The sequence below is a fragment of the Cinclus cinclus genome, chromosome 5, assembly GCF_963662255.1.
Source record: "Cinclus cinclus chromosome 5, bCinCin1.1, whole genome shotgun sequence".
NCBI classification, from domain to species: Eukaryota; Metazoa; Chordata; class Aves; order Passeriformes; family Cinclidae; genus Cinclus; species Cinclus cinclus.
In genome coordinates this window covers 9314225-9338346 of record NC_085050.1, presented here as the reverse complement: position 1 = coordinate 9338346, position 24122 = coordinate 9314225, and the positions used below count along the sequence as shown (strand labels likewise).

The window sequence follows — 24122 nt, the reverse complement described above, 5'->3', positions numbered from 1 at the left end:
AGAACCAAACCAGTCAGGCAGTTGCTCGAATTCCCGCTCATTCCACGAGCTGCCTGGACAATCTCAGCAGCAGCTCTGGGCAGGGCAGTGGCCAGAGCCATCTCCCACAGCACAAAGAGGGAACGAGCGCTCCCAGTGCCCAGGGCAGACACCCAGCACCAGCAGATAGTGCAGCCAGACAGCCCTTCCCCACAGCCCCACACCCAGGGAAAGGTGGCACAGCTTCCTGTGCCGAGAGAACACCCACAGTCCCACAGCCAGGGAAAAGCACTGTCCACCCTCACATCTCTGCACGTGGCCAGCTCAGAACATGGGTTTATCAAACCCAGTATTATGTTTCCAGTAGTGGCCACACATGCAAGTCTACCGACGAGCAGCACAAGGCAACGTATCAGACATTCCCCTGATGACGCTCTCCCAGACTCCAGGTATTTTTAGTTCAAGACATTTCCTGAACCTGGTGTGGCTTGTCTCCTTAATAATCCCCAGTGGCTCTCTCTTCCAAATGCTTGTCCACTTTCCCTCCAGGACATGCAAATTTCTTGCATCCACAGCACTCAGTGGTGAGGCACCCCACAGACCGACTCACCTCCCACATGAACAGTCGTGTTCTCCTGTTTGTTTTGCCCCTGGCTCCAGCTATCTTTCATTAATGATGTTGACTTCTTGTCCCGAAGGAGAGAGTGAGCAATCAATCCCAACTACTTTTCCTATGCCACCCAAGATTTTTCACTCTTTCTTACACCTTTCTAAATCTTTTTGTCTTCTAATATATCAGAACATTTTAAAATAAAGAGACCAGATATGGAAAAACAAACCACAGTTCTATGCAATGGAATCATTTATTCCTTCCATAATAATCTGTAATACAGGATTTTGCTTCACTGCTACTGTACTCAGCTGTTGTTTACATGCAACTCTCCCTTTTAACTCAAAGACCTCACTCCTGAGGAGAAACAGTCTGCTGAGAAATATATATATATATCATTCCATATCAAAAAAAAGCCAGAGCTATTTTGCTTCATTTGTATTACTTTACATTTATCTGCGTACATTTTCATCTGCCATTTTGTTGCCCAGTCATTCAGTCTTATAAAGGCAGCCTGGTCTCATCTTCAGAGACTGCTCTCATCCTTATTACCTAGACTAACTTTACCTCACTGCTCACCTTCTTGGGAAGAGCCTTAAAAGATGCCCTGGGATCAACAAATGTAATGTAAGAAACTGCAGCAAGGCTCAGCCTTAAGCAGCAAATAGTTCTGCATTTCAGAATCAGCGGAGTAAATAGCAGCATTATTCTGCCTTAATGTCACCTGCCTCAGACCCAGAAGAGGGAACAGCTTCAGTTCAAATAGAATAAGCCAAATTTTTGAAGAATGCTAAGTTAGGGAGAAAGACATCCCTGTGAGGTTGCCAACCTAATAAGAGCTCCTTTTGTGTGAGCATTGACAGTTCTGCCACTACTCAAGGAAACCAGAACTAAAATAACAGAGCCAATGCCAAAGCCCAGTATCTTACATTGCTGAACTAAGGAATGCAGCCCCTCTGTAGCTTCAGGTGGTTACTTGAACTTGCTCACCCTGTCTGATCCTCGTAGTTCCACAAACTGAAGAGGTATTTACAGCCTGTGAATTCACCTGTGTCCCTTTAATCACACGTCTTAAGAATGGCACTACTGGCTGCTACAAGATGAATTTAGACAGAATACAAGTTTATCTCTAGTCCCTGAAAGCACATATTGTGTCTCTGGTTCTGGTGGCAGAAATGGGCTTGTGCTGGAGACCCAAGCCTGGAGGCAATCAGGCTTGGACAGCACTTGAGTGGCAGAGTCAGACAAGGTCAGACAATCTACTGATTGCCTCCTCAAAAAGAAATTTCTCTGTACAGTGCCAACTGCCTTTGCACACATGGGGACCTAATTCCCTAAGGAATCCATCCTAGGCAACACTGCTGGTTTCTTCTCAAGCCCCACAGCATGGGGTGAGCACTGCAGTGATAAGCACTGCCCATATGCACCTCACAAAAAAGCAGAGATGAGACTCAGCTCTCAAGCACATTCTCTAACTACTCTGCTTTTTACATGCAAATTTACATGGCAAATTTCTCCAAAATTTGAAGTAAAGAAAATAACCCAAAAGCAGGAGAAAACAGTAAACAGTAATATTACTGAAGGATGGTCATTTTATCAATTGCAGTAATGGAAAATAAATCCCACTATTCTCAGTGTCTGGGGGGAAAGAAAGCACAGTTTAACATTCTGAATTGTATGTAGAAACAAGTACCTCAAATTCACAATAAAGAGGTTGCCCCCAACTGTATTGACCTGTTGACCAACCCACCTTTGTCAGATACTTTACAAAACAGTGTGAGGAGCACAAGAACTTTCCATGATAAAGTCTATAAATGTAAACTTAAGAGCAGATAGTGAAAAGCATTTTTAAATTATACCACCAAAAGCCTGACAGTAATGCTAGAGCACAGTCTGTAAAGAAAAATAAAATGCATACTACTAGTATGTTTCCTTCTTCAAAGAGATAAACTACCTGATAAGATCCCACTTGCCAAAGTAAAAGCCTGAGGATGATCCTCTAGAGCAGGCTGGAGAGTCTGAAATTCTTAATAGAGCAGTCTATAGAATCAAATGTCAAACCAAATGATGCTGGACAGCATGACTGTCCAGACAGTGCAATCCCCTGCCTGCCCCCAGGTCCTGGCAGTGTTTCACTTACCAGCACAGGTGTGCAGCCCAGCAGGTGAACAACTCCAGCCAGGACTGGAGCAGCCCAGGGTCTGAACAGAGAAAAAGAATGCCTGGCACAAACCACTGAATGTTTTCAAAGTCTTACTGATTAGCTCCATGACCACATCAGTAATTCAAGGTAAAAGCATCAATGTGTAATGTCATGCCTGACTCACACTATTTACAGCTAGACATCAAGGTTCAGCAAGAGGGTCTGAGCCAGTCTAGTCAGGGAGTCTGAAATCACTAAGCACTAATCACGGTTCCAGAAGCTGACCCCTGGTGCCAAGGGAAAAGAGAATCAAGAAGCTCATCTGTGGGCACAGGTCCATGAAGTTTCCAACACAGTGGAGCACTCAGACTTCAGAATATATGAGACTGGATTAAGCCTTTAGGAACTCATTATCAGCATGCTAAAAATACAGTACTGCCTTTTACATACAAAAATGGAGATTGTCTCATGCATGCACATTCTCATGCTATTTCACAACTGGCCTTTCCTCCTCCTATTATGAAAGCTGGCAGCAAAACTGCTAATTGTTTGGTTATATCTTAAGATAAAAATTTGGACAAAATCTTGCCAAAGATGCAGTACTTAAAAGTGAGTACACAGTAGAACATATTTATTTTTAACAAATTGGTGAAATCTAAGACAAAACTATACATTCTTTTCCAATTTTGAATTCATTGTTATAAGCTGAGAATGAAGAGGCCTCTTGATTTAAATCATGTACTTATACTCACCACAGTGGTGGCATTGTGGCCATGTGATGATCTAAGAACATCAATAAAACAACCTCTGCAGGAAGAGGTAATACTTTCTATTAGAACATATGAGAGGGTGGGAAAAGCTTGAGGCATGTTTAGATCTTGTCTGACTGTCCTAGTATGCTACTTGGTCTAGTATAAGCTATTATCTCCCTGTGTAAGCTTAGTCTGATCATTTAAATCAGTCAAACAAAAACAGGTACCCACTTAAAAACTCCTTATTAAATCAAACGAGTATTTAGGGGGAGTTTTGCCACCCACAGATATCCAAAGCTAATATCCAGCAGAGACATGTCATCCATTAGTGTAAAATCCTCATACCAAAGAGATGTGCTGCATGTTTTCAAAGAGAAGATGAAATGCAAAAAGTTGATTCAGTAGAATTAACAAAACAGAAAAAGAAAATCAAGCATTATTATCTATAATAACACCACATTATTAATGGTTATAATTAAGATGGAACATTCTAACAAAAGTCCTCACACTGAGTTTTAAAAAGAATACATGATACGTTCCAACTTTGAAAACATTACTAAACTCCAGAAATTTGACTCAACAAATGTTGTCATAATACACAATATAGCTTTAAGGTTTCCAAAACAGGATGAAAACAAGAAGAAAAGCTGCAACAGCCATCTTTTCTTGTCCTGATATTTAAAGAACTAAATCATATTTAATTTTTAAAATATCTCTGCATTAAATGATTATTTAACAATACTTAAAGAATTTGACACTTGTTTCCCTAAGAGATTATGTCTCTCATTATCCGACTCTATTTTTAACCACAGAGATACAAAAAGTACAAGTAGCAAAATTATTTTCAGGAAAAAACAGCTTTGAATGCTCTTCTTGGCGAGGAAGAACCTAATTTTTTTGACTTCAAGAAAATACTGCAAGGTTCCCCCATTTTAACAGACTTCAAGAAAAATTAAAAGATGAGTGGAATGGGCTACAGTTGAAAATGTTAACAAAAACTCATGATGAATAGAAGAATCACAATTATTGTGTTTAAGGTGAGTTTTTACAAGGGTAGTGTTCTAGTGCCTGCAGTCTCACAGAGACACCTTTAATGTGTTTACAAATTTATAAACATATTTTCCAGAACAGAACTGTGCAAGAGGATGAGAATAATGGCATTTACCTACAGGGAAGAAAAGTGGGAAGAAAGACAGGATCATGCCCTCTTGTTAAGCCAAACATTAAATAATCATAAAGTCCTTTTAGCTTAAGTTACGCCTTGAAAATATGAAAGAGAAAATATGCTAAAAAGTAAAATTGGTCCAAATCACTGAACGTTAACATGGTTGTTAATGGACACTATTTCTTAACAACAAGTTATTCACATAGGAAAATTTATTGCTACATAATACATAAATCTGTTCTTAACAAAACCTGATTTCTTGTAATTTAATAAAGAAAATTTTCTAAATACATTTCTTGTGAAAACAACTCAGGCACATACTAGGCACACTCATTTTCTGAATTAATTTCCAATCTAAAGAATAATTAATCATAATTAGTCCTGCTGTGAACAAGCACACTTTCCACAGTTCAGAAATAAAACTGTGCACTTTCTATTTTGTGAAACATTTTTTCCCTACCACAATTATGAAACTGCACCATTAATTTTGCACTCTCATTCCATTTTGATCCCTGCATTTTTAAAATAATCTTGTATACAGTTTCTGTTAGTAAAAAAAGCACCTAGATGTTAATCCAACAAAACTGACAGGTTTTTTTCTATGTATAATACAACTTCTGCAGGTAAGAGGAAAATACCTAAGGAGGGGTAACTATACCATTAATTCTAATCCTACAAGAATTCTGTCTGTGCATATATAGCCAGACATAATCTAACATGTTAGAAGAAAAAGTGACATTTTCTCGTGAAATCATGTTTTTATTTATCAAGATATCTGTGAATATGCTGTAATCTTGGACAGATATTTTGAAAAATAAATAACAAATTTCAAAGAAATCACGCCACCTTATGGCAGCAGTCAGCAACACTGACAGCTGGTGTTTCACACGCTGCTCGTACTTCAACAAAAAATCCAAATACAGCCTTTTTAAACCTGTAAGTGATGAACAGTGTTCAGCAAACACCCAAAAATTAAACTCCATGGAACTTAACTCACACTGCTCAATTTAGAAGATTAATTTGGATGCCAGCAGGAATCAAACCCACAAGCTCAGAGAAGCGTATTAACTTCCAAATTTCATGTTTGGATTATTACCTTACTCATTCTGCTAAGATAACTGAAATGAACACAAAAGCAAGCAAGTAGCCTATACAATACATTCATGGTCATTATTCCAAAGGTGGAGTCTCTAAGAATTTCCTGCTATTGTTATTTTCTCTTCCACCAACCCTAAATAGACGGGCTGAAATAAACTAAACATGCACTAACAACATTGTGTTCTACACATAGTGTAAGAGCACTTGGGACTAGCGTTGAAGCAGCACTGTTGAAGTTTGAACCAAAATTAAAAGACCTCAACAACGTTTTATTTTGACCTAAAAAGCCATTGGAATTCTCCTCTGGATTGCTGTTTCTCCTGGTGGCTGGGATATCTAAGATATCATTCTCTAACAGCATGCAGAACAAAAAAAAAAAGTGGAAAGAAGTAGTTGAACAGAGAACAATCCACACCCACATAGCTACATGTAGTAAGGGAATTCATCCAAATACAGATTTGAGTACAGACCATCCCTTTGTCCAATTCATATTGTGACCTAAAATGAAAGCTTCCCCTTCCAAAGTAACTGCAGTAGCAATGAGAACGTTGGGACACAGATCAACTCTTAATCACTCCTGTTGGTGCTGCTCTGTTTACATAAAATAACAAATACCAACTAGGACATAATGAGGGGGGAAAGGGACTTTTTAGGCCAGTAACTATCGTATCTTTCTGAAATTAATGGAACGTTCCAAGTGCCTATTTAAATGAATATTTACACAATGTGAAACAGCTTCAGCAACAGAAATTAAATTTTATTTTTCATGATTAGGACACTCAAAACACAAGATGTGCAAAAAACCTGCATGAAATTTCAGTCTGGAAGACTGTGGAAAGAACTATGTTTTTCCTGCTGCATGTGAATTACTAGCACTAGACTCTTCGGTATTCTGAGGGAATTCGCTCTTACTGCAACCAGAAATTCTGTCAAAACTGGATATATTTAACAGCAAACTTTTTCAACTTGGAAGAATCACCATTTTCTGATTAAGAAAGATGTAGCTAGATGGTTCCCAAACCCCTTTAATCCTGAGCTTCTTGTTGTGTTTAAGTTACGCAGTTACTGCATTAAAGTTATGAGTGCAAAGAAATTAAGTATTTTCCACAACTAGAATAAAAAGCAAGACACTTATAAGCTTCAGAGAACACAAAAACAGACCACTACAAAAACCAGAAAAATAGAAAAACATCTGAGAAATAAGTAATTATAGTTCCTACCTGCATTCCCTAAACATGCCAGAAGCACCTCCATATATTCTGCTCCCAAAAATCCACTGCACTGATTCTTCCTACATTTTCCCACAGCAGAAAACTCAGCATCTCCTTCTTTCCTCCTCCCATCTCAAATGGTTTTTAAACACCTCCTTCCCAATTAGAGGGCTCAGTGTGCCACGCTCCCTCCCATGCTGAAGAGTGGTGTAATTTGTATTCCATGGCTCTTGTGCCAAGAGCTCTGCACAGATTTTTGTTTCTCCCCAGTCACCAACCTTCCTCCAAAAAAGCAGGGTAAAGGGGTAAGGGAAGAATCTTTCCATTCACCTTCACATCACTGCCTGAGGAGGCACACTAGGAGCAAAGATATAATGAAGCCATATTCCTGCAGGTGGTTCCTACAGCAGAACAGGAGGATGGCTTTTCATTCCTTGTTTTCTCCAAAGCTAATACGGTTTTGAGAGCCAGACATCAGCTGATGTTACACCAGATGTAAAATATTACACTTAATATTACACCAAAATCACCAAGTTGATTAGGAATTCCCTTTCCTCAACTGCTGCCAAAATTCATCAGCTGAACAAAAATACATGATGAACATTCGATTTTTCTACACATCAAGATACATTAATTTCTGAGACATTATGAACATTTTGATCAGCAAAAGTGTATTGTTTGGATTTATACAGGACCAACTGTGATAGGGAAAAAAAAGTCAGAATTCCCCACTGCTGGCACCTATGCAAGCTATTAAAGGAATATTGAAAAAGACAGGTTGATACCTGAAATCTGTGTTCCCATCACAAAAATGTCATATGATAGTAAGTAACTTTATTACACTAATACATTACTGACTTCCTTTCAGCAATTATCTACTGTTAGTTCTCTAAGGCTCACTTTTAAACCTTAAGTGAAAGTTAATTACCTCAAGGTCATCCAGAGAGCGAGTGATACTAAATCGCTTCGATCTTCCAAATGATCTTCGAGCAGAAGAACGTGGAGGAGGAGCCTGATTTAATCCCACTGAATGTCCAAATTTTGCACCCTAAACAAAACACAAAATATATATTAATTTACTTCTTTAATTTTAATACATTGCTGATCGTAGTGAGATCTGAATTTTAAGGAAATGTTAACAGCAGGACAATTTCAAAACAAGTTCGTCATTTGCCATTCCCCTGTAAAATCACATCCTAAAATTCATTCAAGTTGACTTTTCCAGTCTTAAATCAAATATCTTAAATATTCAGCATTAATTTATTGCTCATGTTTACTAACATGAGTCATCAGGTTGCTAAAATGTACACGATACATGTCAGTAATAAAAGCAAGACCATCCTGCCTCTTTCCTGTCTTAAGTGGAAACTTTTTAGCTAAAAAATATTTGCATTTTCCATAGGAAATTGCCATCCCAGAAATCATCTCACCCAGCTTCTCTTAGAGCATTTCTCTACATTTTTAAAAATCTTACTTTCACTACTCTTTTTTTAAAGCCTTGCTACTGCAAAGTCCAACTTCTTAAATCACTCAGTACAAAATTGCAGGAACTTCTGTTCTGAAGAAAGCAACTCCCTCACTTGGATGTTCCATTACTAGAATTGGTGCTGCAGTAATTAAATCTAATGGTTTTCTCTTGTCCCCATAATCATACACTTTCTCCCTAAAAAGTCACCAGATGTCAGTTAAGCTACTCAGCATGCACATATCCAGTTTATTCCAAATGGCAAAGTGTAAGCTTGAACCTAAAATTAGGCACACAGTCGGTGACTGGTGCTAAGCAGATGTACATAAACTCACTACATTACAAAACCTTGTGATTATGTGCCTGAAATTTTGGATTCCTTTCAATGTAACATTCAATGTAGGGAAAATTCCTCCCTGTCTACTGGTGCTTTTTTTGCTTTAGAAAATAAAAGACTTTAAATCAGAGCAAGTTCCTCTCTGTTTCATGTCAGCATCTTTCTTCATTATAGTAAGCTTAAAAATATATTTATTAGTACTTTCATAATTGCTGATTTGGCAGATTTGTAATATTTATTAAATTTTCTATTTATGTTCATTTCTTCCTTTGGGCAAGTTTCTGTGCTCCAATTTCTGAAATATTTTGGTCTTCCTTTGATCACTCATCAGAAAATCTATACAGGTCACGTTATTCAAAAGAACAACCACAAATTTCTCATCCTCACAGCCTCATGCCAACAACCACTCATACAAAGCAGAGAAGAGCAGCCAGAGCACTGTACAGCCTGGAGATGTCTGCCTGCTTGCTAATCCTCATGGAGATAACACTGTTCTATAGCAACTGGGCTCTGGCCATCATCAGTGTTCTCAACAGATTCCCTTTTCAAGCTCAAAGAATTGTCAAGACAAAACAGGAATCTGGATCCAAAGTATGCAGCAGGGTTCATCCCCTCAACAAGACTGAGAGTTCAACTTCATTCAGTATTAAAAGTGATCAATTTTTCTATTAAATCTCTTTCCCTCACAATTTTCAATTTACTAAGGGTTTGGTTTGGGTTTGTTTTATTTTCAATTGGCTGAAAATTGGGCAGGTTCTGCCAAAGCAACCTGAAAATCTAGTGACAGGATATTAGCTTCCAAGGTTTTATGAGCATTTTAAAAGGTAGTAGAAACAACCTAAGATGGCTTTTGCTAAATGATTACATAAATGTGAAGAGAGAAAAATTGCTCTCTCTAGATGTTGACAAGCAACACCCAGTGGAATAAGGACAGTTCCTGTCTTTTTGAGCACCTTTAAAAATCAACTGTTCATCCAGGCAGGTACTGTTGAGGTGGTTCATACCTGCCTCATCCTTCACAGCCTTTCCTGTGTGAATGGAAAGCTTACACCTGGTGCAGTAATCTGTGCCACACAGTGAATTTCACCTCAACCCCTGACTAAACTCAGCAGTACCCATCACTGTTGCTGCACAGCTGATCAAAACATTAACAAGGCTCCTTCTTAAGGGATGTTTCTGTTAGAACAACATGAATATATATATATATATATATATATATCTACTGAATTTCACCACTAGTCAAGTATGACCACGCTAGTTCTGTGATTTTTAATTTTTTTCATTTTTAATCTGAGAACTAGGGATAAAACTCTCAGGCTACCAACAACTCAGCAAATTAATGGCATCATTAGTGCAAGTACAATTGGTACTTTGAAACTAATGAAACAGTTGCACAGTATGGATGCTTAATGGTCTGATGTGTTTCTTAAAAGTAGAACGTCATCTGAGAGAACTCCATCTTTCATTGAAAGTAAAAGGGTGAAAGGAAAAAAATGAAAAAACTATCAGTAGCATACAAATCTATTCAGAATAATAAATACATTTTCATTTTTCATTCTATTTCAACCCCCAAAAGAGAATATAAACTGTCCAGCATTTATTTAAATAGTAGAAACTGCCATATACGATTCTGGGAGATTAAGACAAGCACCATGATAACATGCACTCAAAAAATTTTTGAAACTGTAACATTACAAATTGAAGGAAGAGGAACCAACTGCCTAAAGACAAATCTAATTAGATTCCACTGAGAAGCAGATTTTAGATAAGATTAATTATCACCAGATGCCCCATTTTGCAAACAAATGCTGCTTACCTATTTGTGGTCAGAAGCATAACAAAGAGAAAGAAGAAGAGCGGTCAAAAACCACTTGTAAATTGTGTGGTATTAGAAAAGAGAAAGCAAATTAGTATCCAATCAAAGTTTTTATTTATGGTTTTTGACATTGTTATGCAAAACTGACTACTGAGCCCTGGGTGGAACAGTAAAGAACTGGTTAAGATAAAAGAGACCTGGGGAATAAAACAATGCTTAAGCAATGATTACAAAATATAAAAATGCACTGAGCTAACCATTTCCCAAACCCATCTGGATAACAACTGCAATTAAGGAAATATTTTCAACTGACAAAAATCTCTTCCTTGCTCTAAAAAATTAAATTAATCATCTAGGAAATTAAGGAGGGCATTACTAAAGAGCCCAAAAAGACTGCAATTCACACGTACTTAATTTCCTTGGAAGTCTCCCTTTTCATCTTTTCTTGACTCTATTCCAGACATTCAGACTATGAAGGCAGACCTCCTTCTCCAGATCAATTTAAAAAATGGCTATGAATACACACATGCACACAAATAAGGAAAGAATCACGTATCTTAAGCAAACAGCACCATTTTGGCAAATGTTTTTCATGGGGACTCTGAAGAGCTGGAAATAAAAGCATCCATAACAGAAAACAGCCAGTGAAATTAGAATGTACTGATCAGCATGGCTAAAGAAACCCACAGTATTTGAGCACAGAGAGATTGTTAGTGAAATGACTGATATTAATGTCATTTGTGCAGCCTGTCAGACAAAGAAATCATTGTACTTCTAAAAGCCTTTATTACACTATTAAACAGATATTAAAAACCACTAAATTAATTACAAACATTTCAGAACAAAAAAACGGCCAGGTTGGAGCAAGCTGGTCCAGTGGAAGGTGTCCCTGCCCATGGCAGAGGGCTTCGAAAGAGATGATCTTAAAGTCCCTTCCAACCCAAACCACTCTATGAAAAATGCCCTGTTTCATTCTCTGTTAGCTGCCGACCTAAAACACTGAAATTTGCTACACCAACATTAGGCTCTAGGGTTGATTAGCTTTTTTTTTTTTTGAGTACAGATTGCCTATAAGCCCTAGAACTGTTTATTATCCCACCTTAAACATTCTCTTCCAAAAACAGTGTTGCTAAACCTATGAAACTCTAAAAATATCTAAATAGTCGAGAAAATCTAAGAAATTCTATCAAAGAACAGAATTAGAAACTAAAGCCTGCCTAACATTTTACTAAGTGCCTTCACCTCAGAAATTTTAGGAAACCAGAAGCCAACCAAAGAAACACAGAAATTTGCGAAAACAAGTTGATCAGTAAAAGCTATGTACTACAGCAACACATCCTCTCCTATTTGCAATGCAGGTACTTGTCACCCTGCTACTGCTATCTATCATGGTGAAAGTATAAAAGAACATATCTCTAAAAGCCTTCATCCTGTTATGATTTGGCAGATGGAGAGGAAAAACAACAATGGATTAAAGGAATTAAAGTACTGATGCTCTAAAAAAATCCATTCTTTTTTCTACTCTTATAAAAAAGTAAAAATTAGAATGGATTGAAATACCAGTTAATGTATAATTGTAAGAGAAAAAAGGACAATTAATGGGGTCAGGTTTTTTAATATATTACTAGACCACCCTTTTTTTTAGGGTAAGAGGAAATGTCAAGTTCAAATATGACAAGGAGAGCACTGAAAACAGGTCAGCAGGGGAGGACTGATATAGCAGCATTTTGTGAACGTGTCCAAGTGAGAACAGTTTTTGCCTGAGAACAAAAATGGTGTGCAAGTACAAATGAGAAAGTGGAAAATGTTGTACTTCATGTATTAGCAAGGCAGAAGGAGTGAAGAAGGATGTGACTCATGTTAGACTGCAAACAGATGGACAGAAAGAACACAAAGGTTCCAATATAAGATGATTTGCACCACTCTAATTATTTAAAGATACAACAAAAAAGGATGGGCTCTTAAAAGTATTTTTAACTGATAAACAAGTTAGGCAGCAGTTCCAGATAAGATTTTCAACAGCTGTGGCAGCTTAAGGGTTTTGCATGTACCTCTGACCACTCCTGCAAGCTCACAAATTGCAGCAGGTTGTGCCCTCATCTCCACTAACAGTAAACTAGAGTTTACAGAAGGCAATAATCCTGTTCCTAAGGCACATCCACAGACAGCCATGCCAGCACAACTCAGGATATTCACTGCCAACTCCAGCCTGAGCACGACAGGAACTCTTTTAAGCTGGAATTACCAAAGAAACTCAACGTGAAACTATGACAGCCAATATGTGACTGTAACCTGGAGCCTGAGTGCACTGAGAAAGTAGATGAAACCTGATCAATTATTCAGAACACAAAGAAACCAAACACCTTCAGAACACATCTTCAATTAGCTTAAAGGAATTCCCAGCCATAGCATGAGCTCACTCTCTCTCTCTACATATACATATATATATACATATACATATATATATATAGATATATAGATATATATATATATGATATATAGCTATGTGCTCCCTCATATTCCAGCAAATGCACTTATGGAGTACTATAACTTTGTAACAAATTGTTATATGCAACAACCTGAAATTTCCATTTTGTGCTAAACAGACTTTGTGCCTCTATACAGTTATTGTCTGGATATTACTAATAACTTCCCTCAGGTACCAGTTCTAAAGCTGAAGGTGCAGGAAGTGGTTAGTAAGGAAGGACACAGGCAGGTATTGGAATGAAAGAAACTAAGGAAGAGGGAAACTTTTGTTAGGAGTTCAGGCATCCCTGACAATGAAAAAATACAGTGAGCTGGAAGCAGGGATCCAGAAAGGGGAGAAAAGGAGAAAGAAAAACTGTGAGGCTTTAGGCCAGCCTCCAGCAAATTTACAACTTTTCATGGAAAACACATTATAGTTTGCGATCTTGAGAGGAAACTAAAGGGATAAAGTCTGAGGGGACAGAGATTTTGCCTGCTCTGTGGAAGAGCAGCAAGAAGGAAAAGTAAAATATAAGAAGGGAAGCTAATAATCAAAAATGCTTAAAAAAGAGACAAGCCTGATCATCTGCATTTATAGAACTGTGTTTTCCAAACCGTTTCACAACAAAAGTTAATCTTACAAGATTTGAGTGAAATAGTTTTGAAAGTTCAAATGTTTTATTAAAAAAAAAAGCATAAGAAAGTAATTAAATGTGATGAACAAAGTTCTAAGAGCTCTAAGACAAAAATATCATTACCAGTGAGCACTGATTTTCATAGAAAAATGTTCTTCCTCCTGTTCAGGTGGAACAAGTACACTACCCTATGGGCTGGCCTTTTAAGAGAATACCAAAGGAACATGCACATTCCAGAATGGTCACACAGAACTGCTTGCCTCAATTTAAGGAGCTCAACTAATTAAGGAGCTCAATAGAATTCAGCACATTCTGTGTGTCACAGAACTTAATCATACTAACTATAAAATCACCAAATTTTAATTTGTCATATTTCTAGCTACTGAAGCTTTTAAAAACTCCCACTGTTTTTAGATTTGATTCTGTGACTTTGTATGGTGAAATGCATAACAATTTGGAACCCAGATACATTGACCATATAATCTGAAACTTCTGTGGATATTCAAAATGTGCCAAATTCAATCCTGGCTGTTGAGCCCCTCAGCAGAAGGGTCAGTCTGGATTGGCAGTTCATCTTTAAAAAGAATGCAGGTTTAAGACTTCAGAAAGGAAGTTCTTGATTTAGACCTTTCTGAAAATGGATGAGAAACAGGGATGTCACAGTAATGCCAAAAAAGCACACAAAATCTCAAAAACCAGCGGAAGGATCACAGAAAAAAAAAGCAGCTGATGCAAATATTAATGTGTCATCAATATTAGTCTCAAAGGCTCCTCTGGACTGTGTGACTTTGTTTTCCTCTCTTGCCCACTCCCACCCTAAGCATCCATTGTCCTGACTGCCCGTCCCTCTGGAGCAGTGCAGGGCACAGCAGGTCCTGACCCCCCTTTGCCCCTCATCCCACCTGCCAGCATCGCGTGCCCCCACCCAAAACTGGCAGTGAAACTCAGAGTTCTTGTAAAAGAAGGGGCTGTGGGGCCTGAGAACAGCACAGATTGAAATATGGGATATGTTGGGTGAGGACTTGTCGTATTCTGAAAGAGATAAAGGAATCTGGTGGGGGGGACTGGGAACAGAGCTGGCTGCAGTCCCATCCCCTGGTCTGTCACAGTAAATCCTGGGGCACAGAAGTCCAGGTGCTGTAGCCAAAGCAGAATGAAGTGACACCCTTCAGGCTGCCCTGCACTGCTGTCATCTTCATGGAGGGACAGCACCTCACAGAACCCCAGTAGATTACAGAGGGTTAATTAAAAAATGTCTATCTTCATTCAAACTTTACTGTCAGCTTTTCTGCAGGCTCTAATTACACTGCAATTCCTGTAATTTTTTTTTGCAGTACACCAGGATGACAAAGAATTCCAATGCCATATTCACCAGTGCCGATCAACAGATTTGATGACTTTTAAGAATACTTTACTGATCAGATTATAATGACACATTTCACTCCCTTCTAACCATTACAATGGCATTTTAAATGCCAGTTTGGCCCATGATACAATAAAGAATGTTGCAAAATTTCATATAATATCTATATGGACTCCAGGAACATTGAGAAAAGAGACTGTCCTGACATGAACATCCAAGTACATGAAATTTAATGCTTGTCTCCTGTACTAAAAACATTAGGCATAAATATAACCCATCTATACTTCAGTACTACCCTAATCACTTAAAAAAAAAAAAGTTGGTGCTTTTTATGCATATAAAAAAGTAAGATCATTTTCTCAGTGTAACTAGATCAAAGTATCTTCTATAAGTTGGAAGCCTGGTAGTTGGAAATTGCAGAGCAACAGAAAGACCTTATTACACTATGGGAAAATGTGAAGAAAAATACAAAATAGGACATAACAACTAGTTTCAAATCATCTTGAGCACGAGGTAGGCATTAGCTGTGAACATTAATTCAGTGCAGCCAAATAATCAGTAACAAAACTCTCACCATGAATCATCATAAAAGAAAAAAAAAAAGAAAGAAGCCTTACGAGTACATTGTCTGTCCACACATTTTAAAAACTGCTTATAACCTATCTCAAAAATAATAGTACAGCAACCAATTATATTACAATTATGAAAAAACTTTTGGACAGGATAAGACTAAGCCAACTTCTGATTGAAAAGCAAGCGACTGGTGATTGAGGCTTAAAACAAAAATAATATCACTAAGTACAGAGAAAGATGTAGTATTTCTCAGGACAAACATTAGTAGGTATGAAATGAAACTACACAGAAAATACAATTAGATGGTGTTTTCTCTCTGCGCTATTAAACTGCAGAATATGCAAGTCAAGTGATAGCAGGAATGCCAAAATTACAAGTTTATAAGTTTCATCAATTCCATATTTATTTCTGTTAATTAAAGATCTTTATTCCATATGGCCCTATTTCTTGTCCAGTGAAAAACTGGTGTTTTACAACTCCTTTTCTCCTCCAAATCTTCTTAACTTCAAGGAATTCAGGTCTTTCCTAGCACAGACAATAACTTTATCATATCCCATCTCAAAACTTTTATGTTTAAAACATAAATATTAGCCATTTTTTCATTATTTCAATTCACTCTGTGCTAAATATTTTTTTCCAAGCCATTTTCTTTCTGGTACACAAATTTGAAATGAGGTCATTTCACAGAAGTCAGTATCGCTCTACAGATATTTACTGTCCAGATCTTATCTAATTTCTTTTTCAAAGAAACACAGCCAGCATTATTTGGGCTTTTCATACACTTTGAAGATCCTAGAACCATTTTTAAAATAATTTTAGAAGATTAAAATTCATATAAAAAGGCTGCATGGTATTACTAAATATTTAGTTGTTTTTCATTTTCTCTCAGCAAAACTCAGAGGACCTATTTCCTACAGAAGCCTCTTTGGAAATTAATTCACATTAGCAAATTCCCAGGTCTCGCTTGCTGTTTTGGATTTTTCTTGAGTTCTCTTTAAGGTATATAGGTAGATCTCAAATCAGATGGAAGCCTATAAACTCAAAATTTAACATTAATTTGTACTGCACAAGAATAGCAATCCAGCTGCCATTAATTCTGCTTTCAAAACAGCTGTGGTGGAACCATTTAAGCTAGTGAGCAAACAGAATTCTAAAGGAAAGGGAAAAAACCATGTAATTATACAACAAAAAAAAAATATGGGAACCACAGAGCTTTGCCAACATTGTCTTTGCATCTAAAATATCTCTTTTGCAGTTAGTTCACCATCCAGTTACCAACAGTAAAAAAACTGCAATTCTTGGCTCTGAAGCAAATTACAGATTTTCACAAAAAAAAACAAAAAAAAAAAAAAAAACAAAAAAAAAAAAACCACCAACTTGGACAGTGTATCTTTTTCAGTAACATTTGATTTGGAAGCAAAGACAACTCTGAAGTAGTTACAGTTAAAACTTCTGAGTTCAGAGGAACAATAGTTGCCCACAAACTAGACTGGCAAGGAAAGATGCCTTTGTGAACCCTATAGTACTCCTTACCTATCATCTGTCTGCTGCATTTTTACAATACATTCAGGGGCTTAAATTATGAATGAAGGTTACCAAGCAGTTGATATATATTTTATTGTTTAGAAAAAAAATACACCTTTGCAGTACTACTGTCCAGTGAGTCTCATAAAATAAGATTTTCTATTTTGTCTTCCTCTAAGATCTACGAAGAGGACCCAACTACAAATTCACACTTTTCATCAGCACAAACAACAGTGTGATCAAGAAAGAAGTGAAATAGTGAAATATGTGAAATAGTAAAGGATTTCTAATAGTAAAGGATTTCTAAAAGTCAATACCCCATATTTTACAAAGCTTTTTAATTATATTTCAATAGGTTTGTCATAGTCACTTGGAATAAACCCAGGACCCAAATGCTAGTTTTCAGGCCCAGGCTGTAAAACCTCTTTTGATCTTCAATGTTATACTTACTGCCACACTATTAAAACAGACTTTCTTTTTCTAAAAAGAGAATGGTGAGAGGTCAATGCCTAGGATTGTCTCCTTATGGAAAGAGAACTCAAAGACTTAACTGACTGTTGTGAAGCCTTCCAGTGGAAAAGGGGGTATTTTCCCAGTAAAACTTAATTTAAAACAGTAATGGGTGGACATATTTTTGGCCAGGCGCTAGCCTGAAAACAGAGTGAGGGTTGAACAAAATCAAATGTATTTATATTATTAATTTAGTCTAGAGGGAAAGGAATGCTTCCTTGTTCAGCACTTTCTTAAGTCCCTTGCCAATTCTAACATCCCCTGATGTTTTCTTATTGCTTATGGTGCTTTTCATTTGCGTCACCCAAAAACCATGCACAAGAGCAAGCAGGTAAGTGACTGGGACTTAGTGGCATGCTAAAGAAGGTGGAAAGAGCACTGCAACAGCAAAAGTAGGACAGTGCAACTGGGATTACAAACAACAAAAAAAAAAAAAAAGAAGGAATTATTCCATTCCCACTGAAACCATAACCAGGCTCCACACAGACCTCACCAGAGCACACACCCCTACCCAGCACCAATCTTAGAACAATTTAAAGCTTCTTGTCACCAGAAATCTTCCTTAGCTGTTCTCAGATTGAAAGGCACCTTGCCTTCCATGATTTGTCTTTTCAGTAAATTTCAGCAACATCATCATTCCTCTCCCTGCTTGTTTTCATCTAAGACCTGCAGAAGACATGGATATCACAAAAAAATTCTCATTAGGTGGTTCAATAGAAATCTGTTTGTGTGAATCATCTTTTAAGAAAAAACAGAAATGTGAAGTTCAGTACAGGGAACAAAATGAGAGGTGCACAGGGCCAGAGATATCTTCTAGTAAGTATCAGTCAAGAGAGGTGGACTAGAACCAAAATCTCCCTGATTTAGTTCTCTTCTTGCCATGCACAGGAACTTTTAAAAAAAGTTTTAGAAAAAAAAATAAAATATACAGCAATTATGAAAGTATGTGTTCAGTAATTTGGAGATAATTCATAATTACAACATTTTAAAGGAAACAAGAAAAACCTCATGCTATCCACTAACAACAAAATTAGGCGTTTTTAACTATTTTCTACAATTCACACTTATATTGAATTTTAAAATACATTATAGCAGACTAAAGAAAATTAATATTTTAAAAGTGGGTTTGCCAATTATCACAAAATAATCACAATTCTAGTCTGCGAGCTGAAAACATGATCACTAAAGAGAAAACAAAGCTCAAAAAAAATATGTTTACTTGCTTGTAACCTGAGATCTGAAATGTCATATCGATTCCTACTCACAAGAAGCACATCCCAGGATCATTTCTGAAAGTGTAATTTTAAATAGATATGTTCACGAACATTTTCTCACATCTGCTCTTGCATGCTGTACAATTCACAAATGTTTCGTAAGTGCAGCTATAAAATCTGGAAGTAGTTTATGCCCATACTACCCCCCACTAGCATTGTACAGTACAGCATATTTTTTGGAATTACATGCTGTGATCATCACTGTTTATCTGCACAGCAGCTCTGCTAGAGCAGAACTGCATCCAGGAACTCACGTGTAATGAAAATTCCAAGGAAGACAGTGTTTAATATGGAAGTACAGAGTCCATCACGAGAATCTCCAGCTTTGGTAACCTTTTCTCCCTCTAGTGGCTTCTACATTCCCACTCATAGGATGTTTTACCTTCAGTATTGATGTAAAAGACAATTAAAAGCAATAGAAGTACTGCTCTGCCAAATGAAGACTTAGCTACTAGATTGTAAAAATATGAATGCAATCCTATGTGGCCACTTTATACACTTTATTCAGTGACTGGAATGAGTTTGAGCAAGCTGTGTAAAATACGTCCTTACCACTCGAAATGGTCACAGGAAGCTGAGAACATGTAATTTTCTACAACACAGGAGGTAACCCACCTGAATAATGGTTTGGAATGGGCAGTTATGCCTTGTCCCTTCACACAAAAGTAGTAAGTCTGAATTTCTCTCATATGAAAATGAACTAGGGCTCTAATATGCAAATACAGATTTTCCCTATCTCTGCAGCACCTGAAATACAGAGGTATGATCACCAGTAATGACAATGCCGATTATTTTCATGAAAGACTTAAGATGAGAACATTGTAAAACTTCATCTCTGTGAATTACTCCAAATAATATTTATGAGCTTTTCTCGTCAGTTTCAACAGCCTTCAATAATACTGAAATATTAAAATGTAAAAGAGGGTTTGTAGCCTTAATTGAAGAGATTTAATGCTAAAGCCATGTAGGAACATTTTAAATGTGTCTTGTAAACAAATTTGTCATTAATCAAAGAACAGAATGCCTATAATCAGATTGACTTAAAAGGGAAGATTGAGATACTTTGTGTTGGTTTATGTTGATCTGAATGACACAGTAGGTGAAATACTATTACTCTTTACCATTTATCTCTATATATACATACACATCTTTCATCTCAAAGTGTAAAATTTTCTATGAGATTTTAATTAGCATAATTTTAACTTCCATGAAATAAGCATTTCTGAAAAATATCTAATCCATAATACTATCATAGACAACACTGCAGACACAAACTTGATCACAGAGACACTGAAGGAATTTCAGCATCATCCAGTGCAGCACCTGGGACCAAGAGCCATCCTGCACCTGTACCAGGTGCTGCCTTTTCCTTGGTCCATCAGCAAAGAGATCATGAAGCACACAGACTTCACAGCAGCAGATAGAATTGAGTCTTAAGTGGTTTGGTGGGCAATGTTTACAAATTTACTGTTTCTGTTTGGCTTTTGAAAGTGTGAATCACTTTGTATTTAAGAACGCTCGAAATTTAATTTTATTGTGGGTCTGGAAAACATTGCTGCCTGCAGCAGTGTTCAATTTAACAATACACTAGTGTATAACTATTATACATACTAGTTTATTTCTTTTTATTTTCAGCAGAAAAACCATACAGTTGAATGTACACAAAAGCTGTTTACCTTACAGTGCAGGAAAATCAATAAAAACTAATTTAGCTTTCCATACCAAACCCAAAATGCCCTGAATTTCTGCAAGCTAATGGCCAAAAAGGTTTTGTTTCTAACAGTATGAAACAACTAATGACCCTCTACTACTGTCCTCTTGATCAGCAGTTGTATATATTTAATCAGGTGAGAAAAAAACCCACATTTTTTCAAAACAGATTTGGATAGCATGGTGGACATCTGAAACAATCATATAAGCAATACACAAAACCTTCACATACAGTCTTCTTTGTACTTTTTGTGCTGAAAATAAAAAAAAAAAAACCAACCTAGTATATATAATAGTTATACACGAATGTATTGTTAAGGTGAACACTAATATAAGCATGGAATGACAAAGCTCCTCAAAAGCTAATTTGGAGTATAAGAGTCGATTTTTCCCTGGAGTCAGCAAACATTTCAGATACAAAACTGCTCCTGATCCTTTCAGTATCAGAACAATGGCCTCCACTTTACTTGAATTCCAGTTATCAACAACTGACTCCCCTGAGATTAGATCCCTCAACAGCAAAATGTGTCACAAAGGGTATGTAATATCATGCTGAATACTCTTCCCACACCTTTTTTTGGTTTTTAAGTCTCCTTGTTTCGTCTAATAGTAGACAAAACAAGAAGAAGCAGTAATTCGGAATAAAATTTGAATTACAGGCTTGCCGGCAGAATGCTAGATTTGTGACCTACCACTGCCAGTTTTTTATGTCAGTTTTTAATGCTACTTGTATTGAGAGGTTTGCTGGAATAAAGTTTAGTAATAAAACAGTCTTATTCAGTTAAAAGTGCATAATCCATATTTTTGACTAATGATTAGACTATGTCTCTATAAAAATAGATGCCACTAAAAAAACATTTGCAAGCCTTCTGCAGAAAGGAACCAGACTAAAGATGCAGACTGTTTCCATTCTTTTGCAGCTGAAGGTCAGAAGAAACTGAAGCTGCTAAAATGTCATGCCTCCTTTTCATTTCAGTGCCACTGAAACATTTGGAAACAATGAAGAGACAAGAAGAAAAGTGAGAAAGCCTTAACAGACAACACTTCCAGCACAAGTACAATTCCAGAGCTGTTCTCAATTAAAAAGGAATATGCAATGCCTCTGCAGATGAGAACTGCATTATTCTCTTCATCTGCAATTTTGTAAATTATAAAATACATGTTGAAATTTTAACATCCAAGTATTACTGTGTAAAAGTACCACAGGCAGATGGGTTTGGGTGTGGGGTTTTTTGATATTGTTAAGGACCAACAACAGCATACTCTTACCTTTTTATCTTCTTTAGATTTCCTGATACTGTGCGGAGGGCCAAATTTGTTCTGAATGCAGAACATCTTCTTGGACCATTCACTTTTGTGAGATTTTAGCTGCGGCTGACCAAAGCTGCCATCGACTCTGTATCTGTCAGCTGGAATCTTGCTCATGGGTGGGGGAAGGGTGCCACAGTTGACACTCGACCAGCCGTCCGTGGAGTCCGTGTACGACTCCTGGTCACTGGCATTTCCGTGCTGCCACTCCTGTAAAACGTGCACAGGCAGCCACCTCTGGTTGCCCGTGCCCGCAGCGTTTTTCTTTGATGGGGGTACTGAATTTCGGGAGGAAACCAATGGAACTTCAATACGAGCAGAAGGGCTCAAGTGTTTGCTGACATTTTGGGACTTATCATTCTGAATTACTTCTAAAGGCATGCTTCCCTCTTGCTCATGACAGAAGCCATTCCAATGGGAAGCAGGCTGATTTTGTCCCCTTCCTACTGGATTTTCCCATATGCTGCTAGGAATGTGTTTACTTGGATTGGTCCCTAAATCAACCACCAGAACTCTATTATTCTTTTCTTCTTGGTTGAAATTTCCAATTCCGCTATCACTGTTACTGCTCGTACTGTTATTCTGATGACCATCTGCATCACCATCAAGGAAAGCCCTCGCACGCATTCCCTCGATCAATTCCCCCATATCCCTATAGAGGACAGAAATAAACTGCAGGACAGGTAGAGACGATGTTGGAAACTCCAGACAGCCATTTGTATCTGGATCCGCTGTACATTCCAGTCCGAAACGTCTTGCAATACCCTGGTGAATTTTATGATGAAATAATTCAGGATCCACCATAAAAACATGGCAAGATGTCCTCAGGACCCCTTCATCTTCCTGAGCCAAGCTTGCATCATCGTTTGTCTGCATTGTAACTAGTCCAAAGAATCTTCTATCATCTGGGCAAACAGCACTGAATGCCAGTTTCTCTGCAGGATATTCTGCCACAACACCTGATTTATCACTGCAGAGCTGAATACAGTCATGCATTATCTTCATCATCACCAGGGAATGGATTTTTTGCTCTGCCCGCAGTCGTCTCATGCACCCACGAATGGCCTGCAAACTCTCAGTTTCCAAATTCGCTGTTGTTGAAGGCAGTTCAATGGAGCCCAAGTAACCTACAATCATGGCAACATTCAAAATGCTTGCATCTAATCCAAAGTCTTCTGCGCCCTCCAGTCCAATTCTAAAAACTGAATCATCATTCAGAACTTTGGCTATTTCTTCCTTTGACAGTAGGTTTGGATTGCTTACACTTTCATTGCCAGTTTCAAATTTCATAGCAGCAGAAACTGAAAATGATCTTCGTTTTGGTGCAGAATTATCTGAGTTACCAGCACAAAGAGCAGGATTCTCAAAGATCATGTTGAAAATGCCACCAGACTGCATTTCTTCAACAACTTTCTCTGCTCTGTTTATACCCAGCGCTTTAGAGTCAGGTTTGGGTTTCAGCCACCCCTTCCCATCATAAAAACCAACTTCTTCATCACTTGAACATGAATCCATATGACTAATCCCTTCAGCAATGACCATGTGCAGGACTCCAGAACATTTGCCTATAAGTTTCACTACGTCTTCATGAGAGGCTTTTTTCACATTGATTTCATTAACCGCAAATATCTGATCCCCTGCTTTAAGTCCAACATAATCTGCAGGGCTTCCTTTCATCACACAACTAAGAACACAAGGAGCTTGTCCAGAAAGGGTAAACCCATAACCTGCTCTTCCTCGAGCAACTTCCACACTTCTTATCCGTGGAGGAGCGTGCATGTTGAGTCGACGTTTGACCGTTTCTCCTGGTCTGTACATTTTGGATTTTTTTTTTCCTAAAATAGGAAAACTTCTATTTAGTCTATTTTTTTTGTCATGTTTCAAGAGTATCTTGACTTCACGACTCCATCTGATGAAGATCTAAAGAAAGAAAGAAAAAACCCAAAATCTTAATTCTAACCATATTTGAGGGGTTTTTTTAGTACTCACTATTCCCTTTACTGTTCAGAAAAATTGCTAGTGAACTCCACCAAAAATTATTGCCAGAGAATTAACAAAACACTCAAAACAATTTGAAAGGAACAGATAACACAGTGTTAATTTTAGTGATGAGAAAGGAGTTGAAAATGCAACTATTTGCAAACACAAATTAAGGGGCTGTCCAAAATGACAACAAGAAGGGC

The 24122-nt window shown here is 37.5% G+C and overlaps 1 protein-coding gene across 3 annotated transcripts in view; it reads right to left on the bottom strand.

Moving 5' to 3' along the window:
- Window positions 1-23757, bottom strand: part of RGS12 (regulator of G protein signaling 12) — a 78708-nt gene extending 54951 nt beyond the window's left edge. For all 3 annotated transcript variants that reach the window (XM_062493343.1, XM_062493344.1, XM_062493345.1), the window contains exons 1-2: window positions 21901-23757; window positions 7887-8006 (exon numbers count right to left, since the gene is read on the bottom strand). In XM_062493343.1, the coding sequence (XP_062349327.1) occupies window positions 7887-8006; window positions 21901-23757 (1977 nt within the window). The remainder of the gene's footprint in view (window positions 1-7886; window positions 8007-21900) is intronic.
- Window positions 23758-24122: the final 365 nt, after the last annotated feature.